General features: G+C 33.6%; 1 protein-coding gene across 7 annotated transcripts in view; it reads left to right on the top strand.

Moving 5' to 3' along the window:
- Positions 1-23,185, top strand: part of LOC118205862 (uncharacterized) — a 238,591-nt gene that overhangs the window by 124,006 nt on the left and 91,400 nt on the right. For all 7 annotated transcript variants that reach the window (XM_085827135.1, XM_085827138.1, XM_085827136.1 and 4 more), the window contains 5 exons: positions 5,171-5,281; positions 6,666-6,785; positions 11,490-11,597; positions 11,689-11,796; positions 15,346-15,453. In XM_085827135.1, coding sequence (XP_085683261.1) covers positions 5,171-5,281; positions 6,666-6,785; positions 11,490-11,597; positions 11,689-11,796; positions 15,346-15,453 — 555 coding nt within the window. The remainder of the gene's footprint in view (positions 1-5,170; positions 5,282-6,665; positions 6,786-11,489; positions 11,598-11,688; positions 11,797-15,345; positions 15,454-23,185) is intronic.

The following is a 23,185-nucleotide window of genomic DNA, read 5'->3' as shown; positions in this document are numbered from 1 at the left end:
AAACTAAAAATTGGATGTAATCTAAGTTAAAATGACAATCCAGTCCAAAAATGGAAGAATTTCACACCACAAACTTACTTTATTAGTATTTACAAAGATATAGGAAGAATTTAATCGATAGAAGGAGTTTAATTACAAGTACGCTAAGGGGCGTTAATTTCTGCTTACGTTCGTGTCTGACAATACTGTCTCTCTAGTTTATTCTAGATCTGAGTTCACTTCAGTTTATAAGGGATTAAAACTGCGAGAGGCTGGCTCAGCAGCGACATCCTCCCACCTTGAGTTCTGGAGGAACTCAACCTACTGTCGCGTATGTCACAATTGCAGTCTATGAACAGATTTCACAGTTCGTCCCCTTCTAGTGACTGTGAACTTCATTGAAATGTATATGATATTGAAATGTATACCATTGAAATGTAAACAAAATCAGAATTTAAAATTAATGTAATGTTTAAACGTTTAGATGTCCATCATTATAATTCTATAATTGAAATTAATGTATGTAATGAAACGTGTCGAGGTCCATTATTATAATTCTATTGTTGCGTGCGTACCGGATATTTACGAAATGAATGCACAAGACCGATGAAAAATCAACAAAATTTATTATTATTACACCAAAAATGCTTAACTCTCCTCAGATATTCGTGCAGTATTATAAAATCTCACAGTAGTTATCTTTTGACTACTCAAACGTTCGAGAACTTAATTCAAAACAGCTAAAGAAATCTAGTCCGCGAATTCTCTAAACAAACTCTTAAAACAACAGCAAACTAAGTAACTACAACGAACTGAGAGTTTTCCTCCTTTTATAAGATTTTAAAATCGCGCGCGAGAATTTTCTAGTACTTTCTCGAAATCAAAAAGAGATACTTCTTAAATGTTACACGCACGCACTCTTGTATTTTCAATTTTCCGGCTTAGCTTTCTTTCAATATTCGTCACGCGCTGCACTGCGCGGCAAATAAAACCATTTAATTTACAATTCAACGAACATTAGTTATTTAAATACCAAATCCGTAACACTGCCCCCTTCCCAAGGACTGATCGTCCCGAGCAGTACAATCCTTGTACAGGAAGCCAAATTTACAACTGTGGCATAAATGCAATAATAAGCATTACATTACAATAACAAAAAAAAATATGAACAATAAATGCAATCAAATACTAAATACAAACACATATAGAAACAAAAAGGACCATGGTCTTACACTATTTACAATTATTTACATTACGATCTACGACCATAGTAATGAGTTAACCTGTCGTAATGAACGACTTTAGGTTTAGAGTTCGAAGACTCACGTATCCGAACCACGACGTCATTCAGCCTGTTTAGGACTGTGTGCGGACCATCCCAATGTGACAGTAATTCAGGCGTGACTCCTTTTCGTCGAATCGGGTTCCACAACCACACTATGTCTCCTTTGTTGAATCTATGTCCAGTAGCTCTCGTGTTGGTCGCCACATTCACTCGCTTTCGTGCGGAACGGTGCATAACTTCAAAACGGGCCTGGATATCTTGGATGTGTTCCTCAGGCGATGAAGGCGCATCCGTATGGCGATCAAACAGGCGGTCACAAGGCAGACGAAGGTCTCGACCGAAGAGCATCTGGAATGGAGAATAGCTGGTAGTCTTGCGTTTCTTTTCGATCCTAGTATAATTTCGGCAGCTTCCCGAACTGGGTCTTTCGGACAAGGCGTCGAAATTTTTAGGCGAGGATCCCTGTTGAGGATGGATAGTCATGTCATCAGATGCTGAAATCAGTTTGTTGTTTTTCAAGTCTAAGGAAAAATTGTATTTCGTTAAAAAGTCCAGTCCGAGTATGCATGGATCTGTAATATCCGCCACATATACCGTGTTATGGTAGGCGGCACTTCCAAACGTGATGTTCACGTTTAACTTCCCAGCTATCTCGATCTTGTCAGCAGACGCAGTCTGAAGGGTAACACAGGATGTCGTCCAAATAAGTTTATATTTAAACTCTTCAGCTACATCTTTGATAATGATGGTAACATTAGCTCCTGTGTCAATGATCATATTGCAAGGAACTCCATCGATATTTCCATTTATGGACAGTCCGTTACTGTTGCCACTGACTGTAGAAATCTTAAGCGCTTTAAAACGGGTTTTTTCATTATCTGGCAACCTCCGTTCCTCGACAGGGTCATTCGTTCGTTCCTCGATATGTTTCCTGCGTCGTTGCTGGGAAATCCTCTTATTTTCCGTACCCTGGGGTGTTCTGCAATTCCTTCGTTCGTGGCCTTCAGCTCCACAATTCCAGCACTTTGGTTTCATGTCATTCCTTTTCCATCTCCTGGTATTTAATTGCCTGTTCAACTCATCTGTTTTATTTCCCGTGCTCTGGGGTATTCTGCAGTTTCTTCGTATGTGGCCTTCAACACCGCATTTCCAGCACTTCAGGGTTGTTTCTTCTCACCAATATCCCATGTCAAAGCATTCAGTGGTCTTGTCAAATCATCCGTTTTAATATCCGTGCCCTGGGGTGTTCCGCAATGCCGTCGTATGTGCCCTTCAATGCCACATTTCCAACACCTTAGAGCCACTTTGTTTTCACTCGTACTCTGTATCAAAACATTGACTTCTCTGGCTAAATCATCTAAACGAGCCATCAGTTGATCCACTGGCTCGTGAACTCGCACAGCTCTGACCGGGTAGCGATCTCTACGAGTTGCTTTCTGGACTGCCTCGAACTTCATAGCGTACAACAGAGCGCTTTTCAAATCTTTAACATCCTCCTTTCGCAGTGCTTTCTGTATTTCACAGTCCCGGATGCCATCGATGAAATATTGCAGGGACAGGATTTCTCTTGTTTCTGTCGGGCACTACAAAAAGGCGTGATGTGATAGCCTTTCAACATCCGTGGCGAGCTCCTGAAGTGTTTCGGTGGGCTTCTGCTGACGAGAATTTAGTTGAAGCCTGCTGTAGTCTTTTAAACACTTTTCTCCGAAGCGCAGCTCCAATGCGCCAGATAGAGCTTCAAAGTCTAATCTCTGGTTTTCGGGAAGAGTCTGCAGAATATCCGCTGCGTCTGCTCTCAGGGAAGCGGCGAGATGACAGGCCTTAGCTTGAGAATCCCATCCATTCGCATTCGCCACTGTAGAAAACTGTGTTCTATACACTTGCCAAGAGGTCTTCCCATCATATGTAGATAACTTCATAGAGGGACGAGCAGGCATGGGTAAAAATTTAAAACCATCACTATTGTTCCCTGCCGTCGCTACGAATTTCTTTAAATATCCAATTTTTTGGCTACTGCAGAAACCCTATCATCAAGTTGTTGTTCGATTTGGTGTTGGACGGCACAAACTCTTCCTTCAAGTCGTTCCTCCACAGCAGAAACTCTCCCTTCTATTTGTTCTTCGACGGAGGAGACTGTTTCTTCAATTTCTCCAACCTTACTTTCGACCGAGTCTCTTCTACCTTCTATAGCCTCGAATTTGTTTTCTATTACGTAGGTAATTTCTCTTTTCATTTCCCCTTGACCTGCTTTCATCTCGTCTTTAAGATTTTCATCTCCTCTTTAACGAATTCCTGTCCCGCTTTCATTTCTTCCTGTCCCGCTTCAATCTTTTCCTGATTAGTTTCCTCTCTTCTTTCATTTCTCTTTAAACGAGGCAAAGGCTGATATCAACTGCCTTAATTGCTCTTCCATCGCTCTTTTTATTGGCATTCAAACCCCAATCCTCACACCAAAAATTGTTGCGTGCGTACGGGTTCGTTACGAAATGAATGCACAAGACAGATGAAAAATCAACAAAATTTATTATTATCACAACAAAAATGCTTAAATCTCCTCAGATAGTCGTGCAGTATTATAATATCTCACAGTAATTATCTTTTGACTACTCAAACGTTCGAGAACTTAATTCAAAGCAGCTAAAGAAAGCTAATCCGCGAATTCGCTTCAGTCAACAAGAGCAGTTTTCTAAACAAACTCTTAAAACCACATCAAACTAAGTAACTGCAACGAACCGAGAGTTTTCCTCCTTTTATAAGATTTTAAAATCGCGCGCGAGAATTTTCTAGTACTTTCTCGAAACCAAAAAGAGATATTTATTAAATGTTACATGCACGCGCTCTTGTATTTTCAATTTTCGGCTTAACTTTCTTTTAATATTCGTCACGCGCTGCCCTGCGGGGGAAATAAAACCATTTAATTTACAATTCAACTAACATAAGCTAACATAAGCTGTTTAAATACCAAATCCGTAACACTATAATTAAAATTAATATATGTAATGTTTAAACGTGTCCATTACTATAATTCTATAACTAAAATTAATTTATGTAATGAAACGTGTAGAGGTCCATTATTATATTTCTATAATTTAAATTAATGTATGTAATGTTTAAACGTGTAGATGTCCATCATTGTAATTCTTTATTAAAATTAATGTATGTAATGTTTAAACGTGTGTAGGTCCATTATTAGAATTCTATAATTTTTGTAGTTTCAGAAAATAATTTTAATGGTGAATGAGATTTGTATTATTTCATTAAAAGGAAGATCTATGAAAAGTTTTTCGAAGTCGTAGCAATTTCGATTTATTTTTCGTTTATTAATTATTTCATTGATCATTTTGTTATTTTTAATGATCCAATATTTACCTTTATTTAATTTTTGACATGCCTTTATTGCCCAGAAAGCAATCTGTTGCTTCCTTTGGTCTTGTTACTGGTCATGATTGCCTTTCAAAACATCTGCACCAAATGAACCGATTGTGCAACCTTCATGAGGAGATGGATACCTCACATCTGACTGGTAGCCCCGCGCTTAATGCTGGGAGAGAGACGACAAAATATTTCTTCGTATAGAAGTTCACTTCACTTATTATCTGAAATAATTAGAATTCACTTAGAAAGATTTTAAGAATTAAAAAGAGAAAACTGATTATTTTTAAATATATTTTCATTGATTAGGAACCTGAGCATTAGACTTTCTTATTTAGCGTCAAACACGTGATTTAATTTAAAATGTTAAGTCTAATTACAAAACTGCAAAAGGATAAAACGATAATGGAACGGGAACTCTGATCTACAATACTTAACGTTATAAATAATAATGCATTTCAAAGTAATAAATGTGTCTTTCATTTAATAATCTTATGCGTAAGGTATTAATTATCAATATTGGCTTTTCCGCAGCATGCGAATGTGGCAAAAATTCAAACTGCACTTTTGAACGTGGGTGGTTAAAAGATACCAAAACCTGCATTTGCAAGAAAGGGTACAAAGACGTAGAAGGCATTTGCAAGGGTAAAGAGTTTTATTTTATCTTTATTCATTGCTTTACAAAGTACTTGTATATAAAAATATTTATTCATAATTACAATGGTTTAAGGTTTATATTATACATTAAATGAATATGAAACCAGACTCATAGTGTGCCGCTCTGCTGTTACAATATATTATTTTTATTTCGGTGTATAAAGTTCTTTCGAAAATTACGTTTCTGATGTTCGCTGATGATGATCCTTATATGTTTGTAAATTGTGCATTTTTTTATTTAAAAATGAATGAAATATTCTGTTCTTATCTTCCGGTTAAGATTTTTATGCTTTATTTAACCTGCATGCTATAGTTGTAGATTTATCAGCAATTTAGAAGTTATTTAAGTTATTATTCTATTATTTTTGCTGTGTGAGACCAAAAGTAAACTTTCAGTTTTGTGCACTGAAGAATCTGTCCTCTTGTCCCCTGGCCGAATTGCTTGTTTTTGCGTAGACAATTGTTTTTGCGTGCAAGCTTAATTATAATTTTTTTAACTCTATTCAGTCTTTTATGCTTTTTCTATATCTTTCAATTTTTAATGAAGATACTTTCAATTTTTATTATTTTAGCCTTGCCGCAAATTGAGAACTGAATTAATTGAATGAGAAATATATTTCTAATGAAATTAGCGGATATAAGTGTTTCATATTAACAAAAACTACTGTCGCCAGTCTGTTTCGGACAGAGAAGAATGTTTACGGGTAGCGCTTGCGCATTAGGAAAGCGGTGCTGAATCGTCTGTGAAAAACTGTTTATTTTTCATTTGTTTAATTTCTTTTATACATCGTTTTAGATTTATTATAGTATTCGAAGAGAACGTGTGGCAAAGATTAGGTAATTTTTCAGATGATATAATTTGTGTGTATTTTGAATTATAAAATGTATGAAATGTAAGGCTGTTAAGTGAACCTTGTCGCTATGGTAAATAAATATAGTGAATTTTAAAGAGCGCATTTATTCTATTGTGGTTTATGCGCTATCGAAGAAGTAGAACTCAATAAGTTTAAATTAAATGCAGGAAAAATTGCCTTTCCGTACAAGGAAGTCACGTGATGTGGACATTAGATTTTTAAATTTATCATGGGCTCCCACGCTTTCAGTTTTCGCAGTATAAAATAGCAGATGAATTACGTAACTAAAAATTTTAACTATTATTCCCATTAAACTATATAATAAATTATTTTTCTGTTTTTAGTGCATTAATTATTATACCCATTTTAAATAAAAGCTGATCGTATATAAACATTTTTAATTATATTTTATTAGGACATCAGCATGATAACTAAAAACTAATATTTTGCATGAGAAAAATCTCCTGATAATTATGTAACTTATTTTTCCTAAATATATTATTATTCTATGTTTACAGGGCCTTGCTCACCTAATCCATGCATTAATGGAGGTACCTGTTTGGATATTCCAAATTCTTTCAAATGTTCATGTTTAACTGGATACACCGGGGAAATATGTGATAAGAAAATCACAACAAGTAAAATATTCAATTTTGCCTTCCTTATTATTCTAATTTTCGGTTGTTTTTTCCTGATGCCAAAAGCTTTAAATATAGAAAAAATATCGAAATTAAATTTCCATTAAGGGTTTGTTAGTGGTATTAATAATTAGAATAATGTTAACTAATCCAAGCCATGTGTATGAAGCTCTCATTTTCTCAATATAAATTGAATTAAAGTTAGGCATTAAAAGCAAAGATATACGTTCTCTCTCTTTTTTTTTTTTTTTTTTCCAGTATAAAAGTTATTATTCGTCATGCAACTGAGAATGTTTTGGCCTGACACAGGTTTATGTGTATCGTTTCTCGAAACGCATTATAAGTTACTTCATTGAAAAACACTCACAAATAAAGGCTGAAACTTACATTAAGAACAAAAGCTTAACTAAATACTATATTACATAGTTACCCCATTAAATAGTGGTAACTATGTAATATAGTGTGCTAGTTACCACATTAAATGCATTACTAAATGATAAGTTTATCTGACTAAAAAAGAGAATCTGCTTAACATTGTATTGAAACATTTTACCTATGCTTGCTGAAATCAGCATGCACAGATAGTATTACTTTGTTTACTTTCTTGATCTACTATTACTTTGTTTTAGGGCCCTCCAGCGGCCGAGCGGTAAAGTCGCTGAACACTGGTAGTTATGTCCGAGGTTCGAATCCCGCGAACGGTTTGGCTGCATGGGCGTTTTTGTGGTTTTCCCCATGTGTAACGTGTATACGAGCCAGTTTCCCTTAGAAAGTCCTCCACGAAGGCATCCCTCCCCTTAGGCAGATAGCAGTAGTGTGCTTTGCCGTAATTAAATAAACCAAAACTTACTTTGTTTTATTAAATACTTACGATCTCTCTATGTGATTTGCCGTACTTATATTGAAACTTCAAGACATAATTATGCATATCTTTAATCACTGCTTTCATATCTATAAAACCTGGCCTTAATTAGTAAATTAACATAAATTCCTGGCAACTATATCGATTTTAAACAGACCATATTTTTTTTAATACTGAGGTTCAAATAATAAATAATATAAAAAGGAAAACATCCAAATTCTAATTGTGATCTTTCTATGCGATTTCCTGTACTTGAGCAAAAACTTCAAGACATAACTATGTATGCCTTTAATCACAGTTTTCATGTCTAAAAACTTCGAGTTTTGATAATAGATACAGTTTCCACAGGTACAGTAACCAAAGGTCCACCTATTATTTGTAAATTTCACAAGCTCAAAGTTGAACAAATGCTTAAAGAAATAGTTCATTAAGGAACAACTAGCATTAGGTTATCAGTTATTTGATGTTATTCTAAATTTCCGAACTTTTATTTTCCTTTGATGTGTATTAGATTAAAATACTCTTAAAAGGATACAGATTTAAATCGCTTGAAATGCGGTCAGTCATTTTAAATAACTCTCTATGCAATTGAATTTCAATAATTTATAGGCTTTGAAATCCTAGTGGAGGAGAAATCATTCTTTTCAAATGAAGGTTACTAAGGTAGCACTGAGAGAAGAACTACAGGCTCTCTTGATGATATGAAGCTATTTCTGAGCTTATAGTTTGCTACCTATTCATCGTTATTTTATACATGACATTGCTATGTTAATTTTTCCAATGTATTAGAAGAGAAAAACAGCAGATTAAAATGTAATAAGACTTACACAAAAGAATTTCAGAAACAAAATATTTGGGAATGTAACACAAAATTTTAAAAAATACTTTTCTGATTATTTAATGCGATAGTTTTAAAGGTTGCTTTAGAAACTGCTTTAGATAATAAACAGAAAATTATATTTTTTAATATCAAAATAAAATAGGTATAGAGAGAGCTCTGTATATGCATTTAACTTGCGTATTTAATTATAACTGACTCTATATTAAAAAAATCATAGTTAATCAGTGTCAACTAAATTAATATTGCAGACAAAAAAGTACTAAACCTTTCATTCCCAAAACTGTTTTATATTTATAAATATTTTCTTATAAGAAACCGTAATTAGAAATTTTATAAGATAATTTCGAAGAAATTAGTTTTTATCCTATAGCCGACCGCTATGAAAATTGACATAGTGACAGCTTTTAAATTTTTCAAGTGTAGTTTAAATAACTTCAAATGCTTAAAATAATTTTAGTTTAATGAGTGTTCATCAGAACCCCGAATTCTCCAGGATTAAGCATTCGTTTAAAATATATTAAATTTTATAAACAATACCATACCGTCAGTCACAGTTACGTGCAGATGGTATAACACAGGGATCAGCAAATATGTAGCTGAGATGTGCCAAACCAATCTACTAATATGATACAGGATGAAAAGTGGATCTATTTAATAATATAGATACTATTCAAGTTATCACGGATCATGGTAGATTCCCGGCCTATTTAAAACGATTTAATCTCCAGGGCAATGATCAATGCTTGGCTTGAGGGAAGTACGGAAATGCAGCTCATTTTATGGAAGAATGTAAACTGACCGAGAGTGTGAGGACGAGATTTGGAAAAATAAATGAACAAAATGTAATTGAAAAATGAAAATTCTTAAATAGCTATGCAACAGAAATTATGAGGATTGTGAATGAAAATAAGACTATCATAGGAATAGGACTTTAAATATTTTAATCTTTTATTTATTTATTTATTTATTTTATTATTATTATTTTGTTGTTGTTTTTCTGCGTCGGGTGTGCTGCGTTAACCATGAGGCCGATTACTGTCGGCCAGGAGGGTTGCCGCATACTCGTAAAGTAAACTAAACTAAACTATACTAAACAGGATGCGGCACCGTAGGAAATAATTGAAACCACGGAGTATAAAGTCTGCGGAATCTTCATACTCCTTATTAACAATTCGATTTCCCAGGCAATGCATTGCAGAGTTAAGGAGTAGAGATTAAGAATAAAAATTTATAATTTTATTATATATTAATAATGCATCATTTAAAGATATTTAATAGCATAAAAATAAACAACATAAAATATAACTATAAATAAAAATTTAAATTGTACATATATGTATTCATTCAAATGTATTCATTCAAATCAAAAATAAACTACACAAATTAGCAATGTAACAATATTGCAACATAACAAGGCCAGCAACATCATTCACTTCGGTACACAGCTGGGCATTTCGTAGCAATACTTTCAGTTCAGCACTAAGCAAATTTCGATGAAAGCGAATATGGAAGACTAAATATTCTCGTAAATTAATTCCATGCACCTATGAGCGTAAGTGAGTTGTATTAAGTTACGAGAAAGTTCGATTTAGTAGGATCGCAATGTATTATATGACACGACACACGTTTCTTCGTAATCAATCACTTTAAAAGTTAATTATTATTTCAAGAACACAGGTTTTTGTTATAATATTAATACTTCCCATGTGTTTTTGATTCAGAAATTTTACTTTTTTAACTTAAAGCGTTATGTAATATACATAAACTATTTCAGTGAGTAAATTATTACCATACTGCAGCAGATCTTGGAAATATGAATGCTTGAGTTTCGCTAATTCGCAGATTTTCATTTCTTAAGTATACTAGAATATGTTTTGGAACTTTGCCGCAATTTATAGAGTATTTTTAGATGGAAAACTCTATTCCAGAAAGATCCAAAATTAAACATGCCTAGAATAATCCAGAACAGTATATTAACCCTCAAAATTACAAAAACACGAGAGAATGGATTAATACTTAATCCTCGAAGATTCACATTAATATTTTGATCAGCGCACAGCACTTTCAATAAATTTATCGAATGCAGCTATGTGGAATGTTTTAATATCAATACAATTTTCAACTAATTATTCTGATTCTGTGTTATACTTAGTTTCTATTAAGCTCCTGACGCCGGGCTTCTAGGACGCCAAAGAATTATCGCCTTGTACGAACAGTTGCGGATTCCGGACGATACCCGAATAGTCCTAGTAAGCCGCCCCGGGTGTCCGAATCCGCTCTCACCTGTCACCTGTTATATTTACTGAATATATAATAAATTTTTACTTTTAATACTCTATCGGAGAATTACCAGTTCATGAAATACTAACTATTTTTCTGACAAATCTCCTTCATATGCACTAAATATTTTGCTTAATAACCCTTTATAGCGGCCAATAAGTTTTCAAATTGTTACGTCAGCTATGTAGTTCTAAATGTAAAAGTCAAAAGTATAGAAACATAAAATCTTAGTAATTTTCAAGAACACATGTGACTTGGAAACTTAGTTATCTTACAGACCTACAATAAATGCAAGGATCATAATAGAATAAAAAAAGAATATTTATTAATAAATCACAATTTCAAATAAAGAAAAATGAAGTCAGAGCCTCATTCGATTCAGAAAAATGAAGTATGAGCCAGAACTAGCTGCCAGGAAACAGCAGATTAGCCATAGCGAAGTGGTGATTTATAATGTTAGTAATTAGTTCTTCCCTCAGCTTGTATTATAAGCAGCTGAAATAAAATCACAGATTAAATTTAAAAGATGAGAAATCTGCAAATTTCACAATGTGTAAATACTTCCATTGAAAAATGGATAACTGGGTCTTTAAAGCTAAATTTTCACAAGAAATTATTTTAGACATGCACATATTGAAACTTTTCTAAAATTAAACTATAAAGATCGTTTTGAGAGGAGGAGTATGAATAAATTATTTATTCCCATTTTCCTCTTTTCCAGATCCCTGTGTACCGAATCCATGTAAAAATGATGGGAAATGTAACTTAACCACCACCGGCTATAACTGTTCCTGTAAATCTCCATATTCCGGAGAAAGCTGCGAAAAGAGTAATTATTTCAAATGAAACTTCTTTTTTGTTTCTCATTAGAAAACACGTTTTTATACAGACTTTTTTATGTATTTTGGTTTTCATCTCAGATCTCTGTGAACCAAATCCCTGCCAGAAGGGTGGAAAATGCGAAACAGTTAATGGAATCCTTAAATGCAAATGCAGGAAACCATATTCAGGAGAGTTTTGTGAAAGAGGTATCTATTTAGTAGTAAATTATTTAAAAACTAGAAATTGCGTTTGCAAGTGTAAATAAAAGTAAGTGTATAAAAAGTTATTTCTTGACTACGATAAACTTTATTAAATTCTTTAAAGATTTAGTACATCTTTCTAAAATCCGAACTTTATTTGCATTATAAAATCCAGAAATTAAATTCATGGTATAATATTGTCAGCATAGATTGAGATGCACCTATAAAAGCCCCAGCTAAGGAAATAATGGGTAGAGAGGTTTCTTCTTTTAAAAAATAATAAAAAAACAAATTAAAATTATAACTTTTACGTTTTTTGCATAGCATAGCTTAAAGTTTTACAGTATTGACTTTTTTGTGTGTTCAGAAGGTGGGGAATTAGTATTTATAATATTTTTCCATGCGTTACTTTTGTAATGAATTATAAAATTTGCAACTCCCTGTACATTATTCCATATTCATTTTCTACTGGTAACCTGTATAACCTAATTAAAATTATAATTCTAATGCTTTCTGTTTTACTTCTGCGTTGTTGTTCAAATGGAATCATCGAGAACTTGCTCGTATTACTTCTCGAAATTGCTTACGATATTTCTGATTGAATGAAATACGCCCAGAGGGAGATTCAAAACAACGTTCTTTGAGCAAAGAAATATGTACTCCAATGAGGCTTTCTGCAAATGAGATTTTAATAAATTTTGTGCTTTGCTCTTAGTTTTTACGGATAGAATATGGAGTTGAAAGTTTTAAAGCACGAAAACATTTTCTGGTTGATGTTGGCAGACTCTTTTCCAAATAAGAGGGAAGTATTTGAAGAAAAACAGTTTACTAAGGAAATGCCTAATTTTTCTGCAGCTCATCCCTCGTTTATGGAAATATTTCCAGACAAGGAGTTTAATTACCTGAGACTCATTACTGATCATCTTTAGTCTTTTTCCAGACTTTGACCGTCACTTATTAAAAGCAGTCAACGAATAACTCTATGAAGTACATACTACAGCAGTAGGAACATTTGTACCTGCCGTTAGCATGAGGAAAAGACTAAATACCAAAGAATTATATCTTCCTTCATAAAGGGAATTTGCTCCTTTAAATATTAAAGCTAAAATAGCACGATTAAGATTACGCTAGGTTAGGTTATGTCGAAAGACATACGAAAGTTACCTGCCGAAGGCGAGAGATGTTTCGTGGATGACATTCTAAGCAAAACTCGTTATTGTTCAAATTTCAATTGGACAAAACTGCGCATGCAGCCAGCTTATTCACCTGGATTCTATTCCATATCGAGTTGCCAGTATTTATCCATCTTGACCACTCGATAGATTGACTGAGCAAAAGTGAATAGAAAGCGATTTTACAAATTTTAAATTGTCATTACAGATGAACCATGATTTGCTTCAGAATCCGATAATGAAAGAGTAATTATACGGCGATAATCAGAAACGTGCAATAAGCATGAAAAAATCTTTCAACAGCACTCCTTTTTCTTGAAAGTATGATCATATGGGTTCAGATTTAGTGCATCTGTCTACTCGTATTCAGAAAAGTACTGTCAAGACTGAAAGCAGTTGAGATTAAAACTCCTTGAACCCTTCGTGAAATTCTGTGCTACGGTAATGAATCCTCTCTTTCATGTGATGAATAATAATGTTCATCCTCAAAAAGCAGCTTTAGTGAAAGAATAGCTTGAGAAGTTTTGTTGGTATGCAAATAGTGAGAGTATGTAGACATGTACCTTAATTTCACCGTAATCTATCGAGATGATTTTGTAAAATTTGTCATTGATCGTGTATCTTCTCCATTTGCTTTCATCCACATATTACCTTTCAAATATTCACTTTTACTGCTTTAATTACTTGAATGAAGAGATGAAATATAGCTGTAAACAATGAATCAAGGACAGTCCTTAATAAATATAATAATATGTACGTGTGTGATTATGGTAAAGCACAATAGGGCTATCTGCCTAAGGGGAAGGATGCCTTTGTGGAGAACGTTTTAAGGGAAACTGGCTCGTATACATGTTACACATGGGGAAAACCACGAAAACGCCCATGCTGCCAGCCCGTTCTCAGGATTCGAACCTCGGACCGAACTACCAGTATTCAGCGATTTTACCGCCCGGACGCTGGTGGGCCCCCTGAACGAAGGTATGGCAAGCATTATTACTGAATACGTCTGCTATTTTGTCACACTTTGCTACTACTTCGGTTTGGTTAAGATTACCTTGCTTGACTATGGTCTGGATAACTGTTAATTTCTTAAGATGGACCATGATAATTGCAGTAGGAATGAACCATTCCTGTTCTTTTTTTCTTGTTGAAAACACATTACTTGTGGGCTTCCTTATGCTGCTGCTAAAAGTTAACTTACAGTTCTTTACTGGTAAAGCAATATTAAGAGATGTGATTATTTGCTGTTTTGTGTGTTAATTTTTGCAATTTTTCACTGACTGGTTTTTTGCATTTATTATTATTTATTTTATTACTTCTTTCACCTTTTGTAATTTTATTTTATTATTTAGTTTCATAATCAGAAGTTAAAATGTATTTTGTTTTACGTTTGAAGTGATAAGAAGCGAAACTTTTCATGTGTGATTCGTTATACGGTACACTTCTAGACTATTACACGCTTTCGTTGCGCAGGGTGTTCGCTACGTTAGATACCACTATATATGTTAAGATCAAACACTGAAATACTCTTTTATAAAAGAATTTGCAGAAGAAAAACGTGAACATTTTAGTGGATGCATAAAACATTCAGACTTTATAAATATAAACGCATTTTACAATCCTCTGCTCTAACACACTTGATCATTTAGAGGGCTTAAGAAACGCCAAAGGTTGAGCACTAGTGCCACGTAACACTGATAGTTCGATCCGGATTCAAATTGAGAATGGACAGGCTGCATAGGAATTTCATGATTTTCCGCAAGTGTAATGTATATGTGAACTAATTTTCACTAATTTTCTTTACAATGTTCTCCGAGAAATTATTCTTCTGCGTGGGCAGATAGCTCATCGATGTTTTATAGTAGTATAAAGAATCTAAATCAATTTCGGAAGCTTTGGCTGATCAGCAAATACGAATATTTTTTTATAAGGTATGTAATAATTCTAAATTAAATTATTTCGATTTTTCTGTTTGGTTGAGCAATCTTCTGTTCAAAGAGAGAAATACAAAGTTGTGTAAGCGTGAAATAAATAAGAAACATTTTATGTGTTCGAAGTTATTCATAAATAATAAAAAATCCAATTACCAATAGCTAACAACATTCCAGTATAAAGAAAGATGTCTAAAATTCCCGTACTAATTATAAAATAATATTTCTCGCCTAATAAAATGTGCATTGTATTAAAATTTGAAAAACATTCATTGCAATTACTTCATTTAACATACTTTCGATGAACGGTGTAAAATAATCATACTCAAATACTTAAATATGAATACACTTCACATTCCGAGTCTGAATGCACATTTGTTATGTGAGCATCAGAAATCTGAATGTGGAAAAGTATAAGTGATAGTAATTTATATTCCTTTTATTTTTTCTAGATCCCTGCAGCTCAAATCCATGTCAGAATGAAGGTACGTGCACAGTGAAAGAACTTGATTTTGCTTGCGACTGTAAACATCCATTTACAGGAAAGAAATGTGAAATAGGTATGAATTACTGAAATCCAGTTTACTTAAGTTAAAATACTAAAGTTCATTTACACATGAGTTGTAAAAATTTGATAATTTAATGCAGAAAAAAAACGTTAAAGAAATAAGTAAGAGTCTTAATTTCTAGAACTTATTAAAAAAAAGTGCCAAATAAAAGTAATACTTTAATGTGCTGAACTTGTATGTTTTTTTCTTAGACAAAAAGCGATTATCAGATTGATTACAATACTCAGTACTTGACAAAACCTCTATTTAGCTCTTGACAAAAAATATTCAATGGGAATCAAATAAAATCAATCTAATGTATGAATGTATAAACTATGGTTACTTCTCCTACGAGTTTCTATTTCAGAATAAAGCAGTAAGATAGAAGTTAAAAGACAAATATTTCACGTTCACCCAAATTCCGTAACACAAATGCAAATTACTAATTAGGTTTCAAAACGTTTCTGACAATAGAAGCTCAAAAACATTAATATATCTCCGAAGAAAAACATCAGTAGTGGCAAAGCCAAGAAACTTAGTAGAAAATGAAATGTTATCTTTCAAACGTTGATGAATTCAACAGCATTCAGTTTCACCATTCACACTGCATAGTTCATTATACCAGTGAAGTTACCCGTCACATAGTTCTCGAAGGAAAACATTGTTACGTATAGCTATTTCATCGATGTCAAAAAAAAAAAAAAAAAAAAAAAAATGAAGTCTCTGAAGTCGAAAACACCGTTCAATCGATGCGTAATAGTTGACAAAACCACCGTCTGACAACGTTCGAGAGACTCATGGTTGGCTATTTCAACGCTAGAAACTTAGAAGAAAGTTTATTCAACTATTTCAACTGCAGGCTATCACTTTTTCGAAGAAGTGAAAAAGAGTTCATCTTTTTCAAGAGTAGAACAACGATTCTCACCAACAGATCCTATCAGTTCTCTCTGATACTCTTGACTTAAGCATGGCTGATCATTCATGCGTGGCCGGAACAGCTGGAGGAGAAAACGCGGGACGGAGGTGATAAACAACGACGAAAATTCGAAAACATTTCAGACTCTCTAACAAAATGACAAATCCTTTTCCACGCAAACCAGAAAGAATGTTTCAAACTTATAACTCTGTCAAATAACGCCGCCCTTTAGAACTATTCGCCTCCGAACGAGCAAAACACGCGTGTTCAACCCCGCAAGAAAAGAGAAAAATGCAGATGGGCAATCCAACCCCTAACCCCCTAAAGAAGCTGCCTCGTGAGAAACGGAAATACAAGCGCGCCCTTTTATCTGTATCACATATTCAGCTAAACGTAAAAGAGCTTTGCTGTAAACGAACGAAAAGTTTAAACAAAACTAAATATTAAACATTAATTCTGAAATACAAATATTGTAAATTCATTATCCACAGTAAAATAATATAATCACTAAGAATTCCAAATAATACGTAATAATTATGCACAACAAAATAAGTACAGCATAATAATTTTCTATGCCATATATACAGGCATTATGACAGTTCACTATTCCACAAAAATGAAACTTTGCTTTATCACTGAATGTTAGATGAGCGGCAAAATCATGTCTAGCATTGCTATTTGCATGCAAATATAATACTCGTGTCTCTTGATAGAATTATCTGATTCTAAATAATGCAATATTTATAAATAGTGCTGTTTTAGTTGCAGTCGCCATCTCATAATATTACAGATGGTTGTCTGCGGGGTATACGTTCACGGCTGGCGTGTTTTGCTGCTTTTATTGAGCCATCAGGGAAACATTCTCTACTATTCCTTTGAAAATTATTAGCCATCTTAAGCACAATATTACATAATTTAAAAATTTTAAATTTTAAGTTATGTAATATTGTGTACAAATATATTTCTATATATGTATATTTGTAAGTCATATGTAACTCAATAAAGTTATTGTAACCTTTTTTTAAATTATGAATAAACTGCCGGCTAAGGGCCCCTGATGAGGACAGGTTTTCAGATGATTATTATAGCGAGTAATTGTAACATACTGATTTGGATAATTACAGTTACCAAAAATTGGTGATTAGCATAATAACAATTACAACAATTATAATTAACAAAAACTGGTAAGTATAACAAACACTACGAATTTTTTCTCTGATGTTGTTTTAGTGCCCCACATACTTGTAACTGGCCTGAGCTGATTCTAATGCTGGTGTCTTCGTACGGCATGAAGCGAAACAGGCTATTAAAGATACCAGTAAGTCAAACAACACCCAACGGCAAAACTTCTGGAATCAACAAATATCTTTGATTTCTGGTTAAGTAAAACAATATTACAAATATTAATAAAAGCTATCACAAGTTGCATATGTTATATATTGAACGTATTTGAAATTATATCAGGTAAGATATACGTATTATTAAAAAGTAAAGATAAAAATTATTAAGAAACATGCGTTTAAAAGTAAGCTATTAAAATTAATTTGTTTATTATTCACTATCTAATTGATTAAATCAAATAAATTAAAATTATTATCCTCATTGAATTGCAGCAACGTAAGGAACTATTTCTCAAAAATGTTTTTATTTATTCCCGATTAAAAAAAAACCTGAATCCTCAGTAACCCCCTTTTGATGCACATCTTCTATTATGAAAAAGTGCAAGATTTAACAAAGTAACTGTGACATTTGTGTATTAATAAAATTAAGAAAAAAAACCCAGCTATATATAATCACAAAAAGAACAGTACAAATTGAATAAGTAAAAAAAGGCAGTGATTAGTTTCTGCCAATTTGTTAAAATTCGGCACCTTACTGGTTAACATATATATATTTTCTTTTATATATATTTTCTTCTCTAACATATATATATTTTCTTTCCACATGCTTTCGTGATGTAACAGAAACCCACTCGGCGCGTATTCGAGAAGTGTAAGTTCGAGTCCCGGCAGGTGCATTGCTCATTTTTTCTGTCTCCTGCTTAAAAAAAGAGAAAGAAAGAAAGCAGCCTAATGTTTTTACAGTGGAGCCTGAACTAAAAGGTGGTGGACAATAATTCGTCACTAGTAGGATTCAGCGATTGTGTCCCCTAATCCCCAGGCGTTCTTTACAAGGAGCAGAATAAAAGGAGCCCCTCCTTCAAACATGCGACTGATGCAATGGAAGCACACTTCGTGCGTATTCGAGAGGTCCATTTCAACACTTTTAAATCTCAGTCTGGAATTGCACAAATGCATTAAAAATAACGAAGGCTTTATCTAGGTTCGAGTCCTTGTCAGAGCATTTCTCATTTTTCATGTCTCCTGGTTAAATAAAATCTCATGTGTACACTACATGATTTCCTTGTACGCAATATTAAATTATACGCATTTTTTCTTGCATTTCTTTTTAACTTATTGAATCAAATCTACTTCGTCGAAAGCGCAAAAAACAAAATAGAATAAATGCACTCTTTAAAGTTCACTCTATTTGTTTACCACAGTGACACTCTGGCGCTAGGTTCACTTAACAGCGTTATATTTCGTCCATATTTTAACTCAGAATGCATATAAATTTATATCATTTAAAGAATTATCTAATCGTTGCCACATGTTCTATTCAAATACTGTATCAAATCTAAAACGATGTATAAAAGAAATTAAACAAGGCAAACAAAAAAACGAAACAGTTTTTCACAGACGGTTGAGTACTTCTCATTCAATTAATTCAGTTCTGACTTAGCAATAAGGCAAAAATACATAAAAAGTCAAAATACTATATTAAAAATTACGAAGTAAGTCTTAAACACTTAGTTCCTCGAATAAATTCCAGAATGGATCGTGATTTAATTTGCAATAATAAAAGAAGACGTTATCTTTGTTATTGAGAAGCTTACTTTCTCTAGATTGGCAACAAATCCACTATTCTGCTGTTTCAAATATAAACAAGCAATGGCTGACATGGCAAAAATTATTAGGCTTAGCGGCACTTAAACAACTTTTAAATTGTTCATAATTCTAAAAATATTGCATACAGATTTACTAAAGGCATAAAAACCTGAACCGGAAGATACGAACAACATAATTCAATCACTTTTAAAGCAAACAATGCCCAATTTACAAACATATAAGAATAAAAAACTGACATCACTGAGCCGAGGAACAGAGTGAATATGTATATACGTATATTTATATAGTTTTGGTGCGGCCGATTGTAACCAAAATACGAGGTGCACATCTATATGTTATAGGGAATTTCCAGTTTTCAACGTTCAACCTACATACAAATTTTTAACCTATATACAAAATTTCAACGTTCTGAGGCTACTCGTTTTTGAATTAGGCGAGATACGTACATGCGCACAGATGCCATAAAAAGTTATCTTCAGAGCTCCTTTTAAATCAGTTTGATAATTTTTTGGTGGGAAAAGAGTCCTTTACTCTGTCCTTACATACAAATGTCACAGAAAAACAGAGTTAAATTGCATTCGATAGCGGTCAAAATGGATATTTTCGTTCAACTATCATGCCTGAATCTTTTCGTGATTACAATACTTCCTTTTTACTTCATACAAGGAAGTACAAACAATGACTCTACAATCAACATACTAAAATCGTCGCGATTAGTTATGTGCAGCGGATTTCAGTTTCCGGTTATTGGATTTAAATATTCTGCTAAGTCTGCTTTCCACTAAATAAAACAACGAAACTATAAAAATTTTCTGCATGATACTCATTTTACCAGAATATCTGATTCTCCTGCTAAAGATGCTGGGCCACGTGTTTGTATTTAAATTTCAGCAGCTTGTTTGCTTGTAGCTCAATACATTCTTCTAAGTTCGGAGACGGGTTTTGAAATTGCATAGGAAATAGGCCAAAAGTCTCGGTTATGTATTCATCTTCAAAATGCATTGAAATTGTTTCTTTAGGCAGTAAAAAGATTCCAAAAGTCCACAAAGTTCATCTTGTCATTTTTTGAAGAGTAGACAACTTAGTGAATGTCTAATTTCTCCGTTTCCTTTTTTTATGCATTTATGCAATATTTCGGAATGAGATTTAAAAACATTGAAATGGTATTTTAGTTCTTGTATATTCACATCATTACCTTGGAGGTGCTGGCTCAATTTGGGCGATTTATTAAAATTTCTATCAGATAAAGCTATATTAATCGATCGACGTAAGGTGCGAGCTCAATTCACCTAGAAGAATAAATTGCCCATATGGTTATAAGAGGGAGATCCACTTCAAACCACAAACAAGGACATAAAGCGGGGAAGCCATTTTCTACTCCATAACACACTATGTCCTTAAAAAAGGAGAGAGAGAGAAAGAGAAAAAGAAAGAAAGAAAGAAGGAAAGCAAACAGACTTGGAAAGCAAGTAAGCAATAGGGAGCTCGAGAAATCAAAAAATAAGTAAAAATAAACTAAATACGATCAGCGGGGTTAAATCCACTGGATCTCGACGGCAGAAAAAGAGAGAGAAAAAAACATTAAAAAAAATCTAAATAAGAAAGATCATATGCTAGTTAAACAATAAACACTAACATATGTAATTTTAACACAAAATCACGTACAAATAAAGTATATTTTGAAGGAGTAAAACAAAATTGTAAACATATATATCAGTGGAACTTCTTTTTCCCCCAATGGCGGGCCCTCAGCCGACTTCGGCTTGGCTGCTGCTAAACACCATAGGTGGTGGTCACTTTATTATGGAGGCAGGTAAGAGATGGGCCACATTTTGAAGTGATGGGCAGTTACAACCATGCTTTTCCGGGATTCGAGCCCGGGTCCTTGGATATCGCTGTCGGTTCCCCTAACCACTGTACCGTCTAGGCGGCACAAGTAAAGCTTTAAAGTGTAATTAAAACATGGGCGTTGAATTAAAATCTCCACACCAACAAATTATTAGTAATCAAATTGTTAGCCACAAATCGTTAGCAAAATGCATTAGTTCTCTAGCAAAATTAATTTCATTATTATTACTGTAAAACTTTTGATATAATTGTATTTTTCCCTTATGTGTAATTTAAATGACAGTTCTCAACATAGTGGAGAGACTTTTTTTTTCATTTAAGAAATCATAATTTTTCTGGAAGCCTGGACATTCAGAGTCCTCTCAGCCTCACCCAAAGTAGCCTCTTTGACCAGCCCGTCAGTCCTCTCGTTTTCTAAGATCCCAACATGAGACTTTACTCAACTGAAGAACATTTTGTGACACCAAGTAATGACTTCATATAAAAATTTAATGTTTGCAATTAACGAATTATTACTATCAAAAGATGTGAGGGATTGAAGAATCGAAAGGCAACTATCGCATAAATTGATACTGTAATAAAGTTATTAAATTATTAACTGTTACTATATCAATACTAACTACTACACTGGCACCTAATTTTTTATCATGTCTGCTATTAAAGCAGCTTTTTTTGTTTCCAAACACGGTAGAACTATGTTGGAAAATTTAGGAAAACTTCTGAAGCAGAATTTTTTATGGAATATATCTTTTTATATTGAATTCTTTATAAAAAAGCAAACAACGTAAATCTTCATCAGTTCCATTACAAATTTGTCGTAACACCTCTTTGTTCAAAGAATTCTCCCTCATTTAAATTTACGCTAAAAAGCTAACTTAGTTTGGATCTGATATTGGAAAATTTTAAAGATTTTCAAAACTTGGTTCCTCTTCTTAAAGTAAGAAAAAAATATTTTAGCAAAAAACATTTTAAGAACTTTTTAAGTAAAAAAGGGAGGAACGACAATCATGTTTACCAAAGAAAATAGATAGAGCAAAATAAAAATAAACAATGCGATTTTTCGAGGAAAATGGTAAGAAAAAACAGCATACGCTAATGAAATTTTGATTCTGACAACTACTCTTGCACCGCTCTCCAAATTTCACACAGATCGCAAGGGAATGTAATCTTATCTCAGTCGTACATACATTACTTTTGCGACTGTCGTGTCATCTTCATATCAATGTTGCGAACAATTCATTCATGGTATATGTGTACTGCCGAAGCAAAAATGTAGAACGCTTCACGATTTTGCGTGTCATGCTTGCGCAATTTATTCATGGTAAAAGATGAAGTACAACTTTTTTTGGTAGAACGGAAATCTTGAATTTCACTTATGGTCTCAACTACTACGAGTTTTTACCAATAGATCAGGTTGCCATTAGGCCTTTCACGGGTTTTTAAAGTTCAAAGGTGCATCTTAATGCACCGCGTCCGAAGACGAAGAGGGGTCGGGTGGCGAAAGCCTCAGTCAAACTGTATTTTCTTCAGCAATTAGGCTCCTCCCCTCTAGAAGTCTAAAACGTGAATCGTCGAGGCCCGTCAGGTGGGGGGTCACCCTCCCAAGTGCTGACCACACGATTGCTGCTTGAAAAGAGAAAATTTGCCTAGTTAAGCAAATTGAGATTAAAGTCCATTTTTCCTTCTTTTTTCTAGAAAATGTTTTCAGCTAATTTTCCTCTTCGGCAATCTTCATAATATACATTGCAGCACGGAAACCGGCGGCAAGTTTTTCGCTTGTGTTTTTTGCTTTCTTTATATTTTCCATATGTTTTATGATGTTACTGATAAAGTCTTGGATATTTCCATTTTGTAACCATTGCATTGCTTCGTTTATTTCTTTCGGTATTTCTTGATTTTTCCTTTAACTTTTTCGCTATAAAGTGGTGTTTCTTTCCTTCTATTTTCTTTTTTATTTTCTGTCGTTAGCGATGGAAAGTCTTCAGCGCGTTCTTTATAGTCTTTAGGTTTAGAGTGAATATTTTTCCGTTCT

Source organism: Stegodyphus dumicola, chromosome 11, assembly GCF_044657685.1.
Source record: "Stegodyphus dumicola isolate Sdum_Otavi_A_Nest chromosome 11, ASM4465768v1".
NCBI lineage: Eukaryota > Metazoa > Arthropoda > Arachnida > Araneae > Eresidae > Stegodyphus > Stegodyphus dumicola.
The sequence above is the reverse complement of the archived record's forward strand: the minus strand, read 5'-3'. Positions and strand labels throughout refer to the sequence as shown.